We start from the raw sequence: 10,591 nt of genomic DNA on the forward strand, positions 1-10,591 counted from the left end.
TTTATGAAAGAAGTGTGGAGATACTTATTTCACTGAGATCACGCAATAAAGTTTCCCTTAAGATGTGAGTAGCATAAATAATAAATACAATTAACAATTCTCCAAGAAGGAGAAACTGATATGATAGAGGAGACTTTACTTGTGGGAATCTTTCATGTACCCAACCTAGTGCACAAGCTGGATCAATGAGTACAAATCATCGGGAGTTGACCGGCATTCACATTCTTGTGTTTGCTGGTTTCGTACATCAAGGCTAAGGCTTTTCCAGCACGTAATTTTACGAGTGCCAATTCATCCAAAGTATCATAGCACTAATAACCTTTATAAAAGACATATCGAAGTATACATTCATGAGGTTTAGCATGTTCGCCAGGCCAGGGGAGGTACCTATTTCAAATCACACAAAAGAAGCTTCTCTTGAGGTGTCAGTGGATAAATGATAAATACGAGGTCAGCTGCTTAAGAACCGTGCCTAATATCGTAATACAAAAACCAAATTAATTTCTCGATTACGTCAACGCAGAAAAAAAAGTTAAGCAACTTCCTGGCCGAATATGATTCGACGTTTCGACCTGAGGGACTGTGAGTCACACTCAGAAAAATTTAACTTTTGCCCGCTGACGATTTTGGACTGCAGTCTGCGGCAACGTGGCAAAACGCCAACCAAACAATTTCTCTTCACAACCAAGCCGAATTGAATAGCTCCTCATGTTAACGATATTAAGTCAACCACAATCATTGAAATTTAAATTTTTGTTGATATGCCTCACTGATGTTGTTTTAATTGCGTACATTGCGAAACTTGCTACGGTGAAGCCTTACTTAAGGATTCACTTTGAAAAACTTGCCGACACGAATCTCGACTTCTCAATACATTCTGGATTCAAGACGGTATAATTGACCCTGGATTCCACTGCTTTCTCCAGTCGATGTTTTAAGATCAGTGTTTCAACTTGTTTACGTCATACATCGCGATAATTTTCGCAAATAATTACCCACTAATTGCAAATTCTCAATAACTCGTTTCAAATGGTCCAGCAAGTTTTGAATGAAAAGTAATTTTTGCAATGAATTTCGTTAATGCAAGTCACCATATTCCTTAGAAACATCGTCTATTTAATATTGATGCTATTTTCTTTTGTGATGAACGTGCAAAAGATGACGTTACGAATTATACTGGTAAAATTTGCAAGACTCTTGGATACCCACAATGAATTATATGTTATGGAGATCTCTCAAAAAGCTCCGCGGACACACATACTTGATTTTAGACGTTTGTTGCTACTGAAAACTGATTTCGTAATGCAAGAGTGTAACCATTTAAACACTGTCTAATGATCTAAACTTGAACGTTGAAACACATGCATTAACAAAGTAAACTTGTAAAACAACCCATCTTTCAACAGTGGCGTTACTTTTAGCGAAACCCAATAGCAATAATAAACTATGTCCCAAATAATCTTGAGTATGCATGAAGGTTACTTCTAGAACTTCAGAATAATTCTATCAAGCTACATCCTGGCAAAAATAGTAACATGCGATAATACATTAGTTCAATCGTTTTACTCATGTTTTACTCATCTAACGTAGCATAATCATTTACGACAGTTTGATAAAAACAAGGTGTACTTTGGACCATTAATCTTGTATGCACATTTTTAAGTCGCTTTCAAACGCTTCAATAATCATGAAAATTAAGACAAAAAATCATGAATGATTGTCCAAAACAGTGAAAATTGCACTTTCCAAGCACTTAAAACAGCTTCTTGTTGTATATGTTTTGGCCTGTTCCAATTTATATTCAGTGACTAATTTATCCAAACCAAACGAAAGTGCATATATCTTTTATGAATAGTCAATTACAGTGTTTGTCAAAGTCGATCTCATTATCAAACGCTCCAATGATTTCGATTAATTTCTTGTTTTCAAATTTCTAATCTTAACAAATTCATTGTAATTCCAAATGTTGCAGGAAAAGACATCACTGTATCTTTCGTTAGCCCGAAATATGCAGGATTGGTGATTTTTCGAAACTTCTAGTCGACAAAATTTCCAGGGCTCTATGAAGATTTGGTTGAAGAGATATTGAGTAATTCTTGGTCTATGATCTTCACAACGAAGCTTTTTCGTTTCCCCAAGGCTAATAATTGTTCTGACACGTAGTCAGCGCAAAGAATGAGGTTCTGTTCATCGGTATAGTCAGAAGTCGGCGTTTAATTAAGTAGTTTTAACGCTCCGGCAATTTTAAAAGTTGATTAAATTCCTGTGGCTTTTGATTATGAAGATCGTTCAAGATTCAAGAAGGCAATGTCATGATTGTTTGAGAGAGTTTTTAACCATCTTTGATGAAGACAGCTGGCTTAATTTGAATAAACTTGTTGCTAAATTTAATTGTACTATCGCAAGATACAAAACTACATTCCATGAAGTTCTGTTGAAGACTAAATATTTAAGACTGTGGTATAAATACAAATGCTTGTGTTTAGCCAGGCAAAAAATTGAGAGTTTCGCATGCACACCCATTTGAGTCCCTTTGATCCAGCATCTACCTTGCTGGTTCCACACTGCGGCAATCGGTTTATTTATACCTACTCTGTCTATTAAAAAGATGGTATTGTACAAATACATTAGGGCTTAGGTACAATTGGTTAATATATTCATTCGAATATCTACACAAGCGGTTCCCAGGTAATTTATTAGAGAATTAATGGGAACTAATCATCATCTTATATACATGGGAACTTATTATATTTAATTTGTTCCTCACAAACTTCCTGACGAACAGACCGCGCCTCATTGCGCCATTTCAAGTTACAATATAAACACTGCAATCGCTTGGGTGACCTCGAAATGGACACCGATAGTTTATACTCGCGACTCAAAACCGACCGCAGTCATAGAGGAATGTGCAAGTGAAGTCTCGTCGAAAAACAAAGCTGAACATCCCCCTAATGCAGTCGGATTAATTGTCTTCCTAACTGCGGTGTGAAAAAGTAGGAATTCGTCAACCATTCTTTCGTAACTTTGTTTATGTTCATACTTCCTGCAATTTCGTATTGTTAGGAAAAAATGGTTCGACCAACCAGCGGAACACGTTAAAGCCGTCTTTTTATAGAAGTGGATAAAGACGATCTTATGTGATTAAGATGGCGTACACATGTTGTTCGCTAAACCAGAATTAGACTTTATACCATTTTACAATAGTTACAAGTGCCATGCAAATTTTTGTGTTGATATTTCAAACGCTTCGTTGCTTTTGAAATAGAGTGCTCTTTGTCCAACTCTAAATCCTTGTTTCCTGCCTAAAGTATTTGTTAATCTTAATTAATAAACTTGTTATGTTATCGCACACTTTTGCACGAAATAATTTTGCAAACTGATTTGCACTTCAAACCTATTTCGAATGTGATCTACAGTTGCAGACTGCACAGAGCTATAGTTTAATAAAGCGAACTAATGGAATCCAAACCATTTTAAAATTTACTTTTCATGATTACCACATCGCATTGGTTTGAATCTTAAATTACGTACTTAAAGTTGAAATTGTTGTTTCTTTTCAATCCATCAAACTCATTAAAGTTGTTCGAAGTATCTGAGGAAACGGCCTTTAATTTTCCTCAATCAATCTCGTGATCATTGCGCGAGAAACTATGACAAATCATTGCCAGTTGGTCAAAAGGCTTCACGTTTGGAATGGGGTTGGCCCAAACCCGTGACTGTCTGAATAGATGATTTTGCCCGGAATGGATGGATTGAATGAATGGATTTATTCACCCCTCCTGTATCAGGGTCGACTAGGATTAAAATGGGTGAACCAGATCGATGAACCAGATCGTCGAGCGAAACATTGAAGTAAAGAAGATGAGATGTGGCAAATGTTCAGTGTACTGTCCAACTTCGTGTATGCGCAGTAAACTGGAACAAACCAGTTTGACTGGTTGAAAGACCAACTAAGAAACAAATATTGTGTGGTACATGTGGTCAGCACAGGTTGCCCAGTCACTGTGAAGGAATTGAAGGCATTTTCAATGTGAGCTGGGAAGAACCATGGTTTGTTTTCGAAATCCCAATTTCTGAGAAGGATATTATTAAGATTGACTGAAAATCAAAACTGAGGGCCCATATTTGTTTTGAAATTATCAAGTAACTGTAATTCCGAGTACCCTAGAGATTTTCATATTTTCGAACGCTCTGTTGACTCCGAGAAGATAACATACTTAAGAATTTTTGACATTCTGTCATCAGACTCACTTCGAACGAGCCAATGAGATTCAAGCATGACGTTGCACCGTTATTGTTTGACTAAAATTAACATCAAGGCGGAGATAACGCACACAATGGGAGACTTAACAAACACAAAGAGCGAGAGGAAATAAGGGATTTTAATTTATTCTGTTAACTTAATGTGTGTGATAAGCCCGAGCGATCATTGTGTTATTTATTTGTACGAAAGAGTTGATACTCGCTAGACATCGTGTTCACGCCTAGCCGCCAAGAACAGATCCAGAGCGCAACGGTTGCTTAAAAATGTCAGTCGCTGTACAACCACCACGGAATGTGCCACTTTTGATGCAGATGCCAGCACCAATTGAGGTTAATAATGGTAGTAGCTATAAGATATACTTATTGAGTTATATTTACTTCAAGTACAACAACGGTCACAACTGGCTCAGTGTACCACTGCATGGTATAACTACACTCAGTTTGATACAATATCACAAACAGGTTACCTTTTCTTTTTTTCACCATACTTCCAACGACCTTGTGTTATTCTCGTAATTATTATTTCGGTTTTCACATGGTACCATAGTTTTGGCGCGTGCATGTATGCAGTGCGATTTTTTCCGTTGTCGTATGTAAATGAAGTTCAATTTATTCTAATCCGCACATTAATCTAGATGGCAGCACCGTAAACACTTGCTAGCGAACAAATATAACTATATGAGTGGTTTTGTTCGTGTAAAAGTTAGGGAAGCAGTAAGGCTCGTCGATGATATATCGTCTCGAATGTTCGAGGATTGGGTTTGTTTTGAATGACCATAGAGAATGCATGTCTCCTGAAGCAAGTTCGTTTGAAATTGTCGTAACATTGGTAAATGGGGTGTTAATTTCGGGAATCGCATCCCGGTATGATTGTTAATGCTGGAGTTAGATTTTGGATATTAAAACCAGTAGCAATGTTTTTCAGTCATCAAATGAAGGAGTATATACCACGCTGTGTTCATTATGACTGTGATTATTATAAACTGTATACAGTCACGTCTAGACACATGTTTAGTACACGACGAATATCAAACGATCTTATATAAACAATGTGCTTTGATAGTCCACTTAGTTTCGATCATTAGATAACCTTTACCTAGACCATGTGGTGAAGGAGAAAGGTTATAAACAGATCACATGAAGAGTTGACGTAAATATTACTATATCTTATAATTCTATGATAACATCAATCTTCAATGGCTACGATACTACAAAGATGGTATAATTTATACTACATGGAGTATAGACGGTATGTGCATGTTTTCTAACGAAATCGCATCATTGTCGACCAACAAATGCGTACTTTACTTTCGAAGGAACGCGCGATCAGAATAGAGTTGAAGGATTTCCAGGCTTGTATAATTCGTATGCAAATTTTTGCGGTCAAAATAGCATGATGCGAATGTGTTCAGTAAAGAGGGTGCAAAAATATTCCGAAGATCTGGCAGTGCGATACTGTTTGTTGTTCTCACAAAGAAAAACCTCGAACCGAAAATGCGGTCGAAAACTATAAACAGGAAATCAGAAAAAAGCAAAATGCTAATATTGAGTAATGTTTATCCAGCGCTCTTAACGCTTCAGAGATTTTCCAATTAAACGCTAATCAATAATTGTTCAATGCAAAATTTTCCTTTTCATAATAACGCAAAAGTTTTAACAGTCATTTCGATCAGAATAAGATCCCTCTGATTCTTGGGACGATTTCCAATGAAAATGGAGGAATGATTTAGGGATAAACTAAGAATTCCCTGGTCGAAACTTCTTTGACCACAAACACCACAGGTTTCGCTGTTCCCTCAAGCAGAATAGACGTCCTGGGAACTGCATTCAAAGTGGACACAATAGTTGCTCGGAAACGCGCTTTGATAAATCGAATTGAAAAGAATAATTTGATGCGACTTTTTAGTCCAGATATTTCGAGTCATTTCGTAGGAGTGGCTGATATGCGATTGTGTTTATAATTACCAGCCACTGGAATCATCGACGAACACCACCCGCTCTGGGTGTGTTTAGTCAACAGTCAACATGACATTTCAAATATCCGTACCAGTCTCTGCGCTAGTCCTCGTATGAGTCCTGGGTTGTTCGGCATGAATATTACGCAAAATTTTCCCCACAAGTTAAGCCTCGCAAAGACTGGCGTTCTGCTTCGCTTATTGAAAGAGACATTTGAATAGCTAATTGACAAACGGAAGGGCAGAATAACCAGTGAAGACTGAGAGTCGAGGGTCTAAATAAACAAGCTTTATAGATTTAAAACCCACAACAATCACTGCTATACGCATGAACTGTCATAATATTGGCATAGTTGATACCGTTTAAAAGTCGACAGCACTTCAAGATGCATAATCTCCACTAAAAACCCACAAAAAGGTGCTTCGGTTTAATCCACCAGCAACACGCGAATTAATCTCTGCTGTCCACTTACCATAGTTAGAAGCCACCCTACACTTATACCCATTGCGATGAATATAACTCGAACTCTATCCGTTCTGATATTGGGCCTTTGGTGAAAGTGAAGCCAGGTTATTTTGGGCTTCATTGACTTCTTAGTCCCTCGAGACGCGTGGTTCTAATTCGTGGACGCGCGTGCTTGTATGACACGTAATCATCGCAGCAGAATTCCCACGCGTGCCTGGGTCAAGAGGGCTGTACACGAATTTCACGATTACTAGACTTGATATCAACTTTTGTCTGTTTACTTATAACGGCATAAATATAGTTGTATTCCCCCCCTGACTCGGATTATACAATGCAGCTAAATTATGTACGATCTATCTCTCGTAGGAAAACGATTTGTGGATTCAAAGTTCCACTTCGTTTCACCAGCTTGGTGCGAAAGCCATAAACACAATTCGTTCCATTCCTTCTTCAATCACATCCGCGGAAATCTTCGACTTCACTTGCGAAGATCTTAACAAACATCTTTATGGAAGAAAGAAAGTGAAAGTAATTGATATAGAAAGGATTTTACGAAAGAGGAAGCTACTGGACAGTGAAAATCCAACAAACAAACGATCCAGTAAGTATTTCAGTTGGGTGGTTTCACACTGAAATCTCGTAGGCTTAGATTCTTGTACCTTTTTTAAATCGATAAAATCTTTGGAATTCAGGGATCCTAAGCACGGAAGACGACGATGAGTTGGACGACATTGAAATGACCTATTCCATAATGTCGTTCCCAAACGATGCACAGCTATGTCTTTCAAGCATCCCAGGACATAAGCTCGGTGTCTGTACCAAAGAGTTTATGCCGGCGGGAACATGGGTTGGCCCGTATGAAGGAAAGAGGGTTCCTAAAGGAATGCTATCACGAGAAAGTGTTGACCCTGGGTTCTGTTGGGAGGTACGATCGATCGTCTTTAATATGTAGATAGAGGTCATACGATACAAAATTTCTAATCCAAATTCTGAATCCATGGTTTACATGAAGACTGGGACACAGAAGATAGGTTTTAGTATCAAACTGACTTTCTCAAACTTTTTTCATCAGATTTACAAAGATGGAAAATTGGACCACTTTCTTGACGGCTCAGACGACAACTCGTCCAGCTGGATGCGCTATATAAGATGCGCGCGCAACCGTTACGAACAGAACATGCACGTGGTGCAGTACGGTCCGAATATCTACTTCCGCTCGTTCAAGGATATAAGGCCTGGTGAAGAGCTATTGGTGTGGTACGAAAGCCAATACGAGCAATATTTTGGGATACCTATGTTCATCAAACTGTCGAGTTTTGCGAACAAGCCAACGGCAGTAAACAAAGGTACACATTGAGAGCTTTACAGTTGTTGAGATTCTGATAATTGTTTCCTTATAAACAACGCAAAGTCTTTACCAATATTAAAAAACATCCAGCAACAAAAAACACCCGGTCAGCCTAGCAGTACTCAGTTCAATGGTCATTTGCAAAACCAGGTTAAAAGCCTGAAAATCTACTGCACTTTCTAACATATTGCAAAATCTTCAACTCCAGGGAAGATTTAGAGAAGGGATGTTAGTACTCCATTATAATCGAAAAACCATGCACAGATGACCACTTCAAACGCATGCATTTCTCAAACACCTAATAGCTTACAAATAAAATGTTTCTAGTTTCAGGAGTCCAACAGATCATCCCAGCAAAACATTCTGATCAACTCCAACAAGCAGTTTTACCGGCGTACCTCACCAAACATAACGGTCTCACATTGCCACGTCAATTCCCGCCAGAAGTCAGTCAAACGTTCACCTCAAGCATACATTACAATGACTGGGAAAGACAAGTTTCCTCCGATAGTAGTTCGCCGCCTCCCTCGGCCTCACCCGTAGCATCTCCAATCGACGAACGATCGCCGACTAACGCCGACGTGATGGACGACAAAGAGATTGGGATTTGGAAGTGCGGTCAATGCCAACAGCGGTTCACACAACGCTCTGCATTAAGACTTCATGTATGCCCAAGTCAAGCAAACAATCCATTCCAATGTGGTCACTGCAGTCTGTCGTTCGCTGACCCGACAAAATTGCGGGCTCATGTGGTCACCCACAACAACGAGCGGCCGTTCAAATGTGGCTTCTGCTCGCGCACATTTGCTGGTGCAACGACACTGAACAACCACGTGCGGACTCACACAGGCCAGAAGCCGTTCACGTGTGAAAAATGTGGCAAGAGTTTCTCCCAGGCCTCCCAGATGAGCAGGCATCAACGCCTTGCCGAAGACTGTCTTTGAACAATGATAAGCAGTAATAAAGAAATCAGTTATATAAACTTGCAGCAGGAATACAAACAGTTAATAACAATGAAATCAGAACACAATAAACTTTTTTGAATAATCAGTGAATCGTACGTTCAAAACAAATCCTGTAGATAGTATATGTAAATAACCCATAGCATTGTACAGTAGCAAACGACTTTAGTGATATAATCAACTTGTTTTTAGAAATATAATGTAAACAATATTTTCAACTTCAATACCAATGACTATTGTGTAGATGACAAATGGTGTACCTGGTTATTTCGAAATGCAAGACATAGCATTATTCTTTAGTTTGAAGACAAAGAAATTGCAAATTTATTACAAGTTGCGAGTGCTCTGGCCTTTGCGTTGTGAAATTTTACAGGTGAAGTGTTTTCTTAGTGAGTAGTCCTTATGAGTAGTGGCAAATAGTTACCATGTAAAATATCACTATACGTCAATATGCAGAATTCCTCTATTTATAAACAATTCATTTTCCTAGTACGATATTTAAAACGCAAACGTGCTTCCCTGATACAACCAAAGGAATATTAAAACGTAGTACACATCTTAATACCACCATTAGAATATTTCAAACGCAATAAATTTGTGCAACACAAAATTATGTACCTTAGAATAAAAATATGATATGCCCACTGTTATACTTGGATCTATCATTTATATAAACTTACTTGAATTATCGAACAAAGTTAACAAATCTATGTTAATTCTCAGTATTATTTCCAATAACCCTAGAATTTGTACTATTAATAGAGAGGCTCAAATGTCTTTCTATTGAGTTCAGAAGTAGTAAATATACCAAGGCAATTTTGGGCAGTGAATCATGCTCCTAGGATATCACAGAAACAACATACAATGACCTATGAGGTATATGAAAGTCAAATTATACGCGATGTTTAGTTCGTGTCAGGCGAAGAATCCTGTGATGAAGGAGAATCATACGATGTATCATAATCTTCATCATCGGTTTCAGCAGGAGGAACTTTTCCGCCTTTAGCAACAATTGCAATCTTGCATCGTTTAGGAGTCGAAGGTGCACGATTTCTTAATTCTTCAGCATTGCCTTCATTTGGAGGTAAACGTCTTTTTAACGTGTCGAGAGTTAAAACGAGGTGCACAAGCGTTTCGTTTATGGCTGCCAAATTATGTTTCAGTTCGACAATGTCCTCGCTTATACGATCACAGCTGTGGCATTTTAGCTTTCGTTGCTCACATTCTTTGCATTCGTGGTGGATTAAATCGCGTCTGTTCACTTCAAGTTGGCACCCGTCGTTCGAGCAAACCTCAGGACCGTATCCACACGCTTCGAGATGAGTTTCAAGATGTTGCAACTCGACGAAATCCGTACAGCCCCGCTGAAAAAACTCGCAACGTATTTTCAACTGAGATAAGTAATCGGTTAAAATTCTTGGTGGGTCGCTAAGAGTGTCGAGACTGAGTCGTTGTTTACAAACAGGACAGTCGTATGTTTCGTTAACCGAGAGATGTCTAGATATACAACCTCGACAAAACGAGTGCAGGTTTTGACTGCACATTACTGGATCTCTCAAAACGTTCAAGCAAATAGGACATTTGAACAACTTGTTAA

General features: G+C 38.5%; 1 protein-coding gene across 1 annotated transcript; it reads left to right on the forward strand.

Annotated features, from left to right (window-relative positions):
• The first annotated feature begins 2,914 nt into the window (after positions 1-2,914).
• Positions 2,915-9,205, forward strand: LOC114522456 (putative histone-lysine N-methyltransferase PRDM6). The gene is made up of 5 exons (XM_028543139.1): positions 2,915-4,593; positions 7,051-7,285; positions 7,377-7,609; positions 7,757-8,030; positions 8,360-9,205. The coding sequence occupies exons 1-5, from the start codon at positions 4,528-4,530 to the stop codon at positions 8,974-8,976; spliced, it is 1,425 nt and encodes a 474-aa protein (XP_028398940.1). The 5' UTR covers positions 2,915-4,527; the 3' UTR covers positions 8,977-9,205.
• The last annotated feature ends 1,386 nt before the right edge of the window (positions 9,206-10,591 follow it).

Source organism: Dendronephthya gigantea, unplaced genomic scaffold (genome assembly GCF_004324835.1).
Source record: "Dendronephthya gigantea isolate DGI-Jeju-01 unplaced genomic scaffold, DenGig_1.0 000023F, whole genome shotgun sequence".
Classification (NCBI taxonomy): Eukaryota; Metazoa; Cnidaria; class Anthozoa; order Malacalcyonacea; family Nephtheidae; genus Dendronephthya; species Dendronephthya gigantea.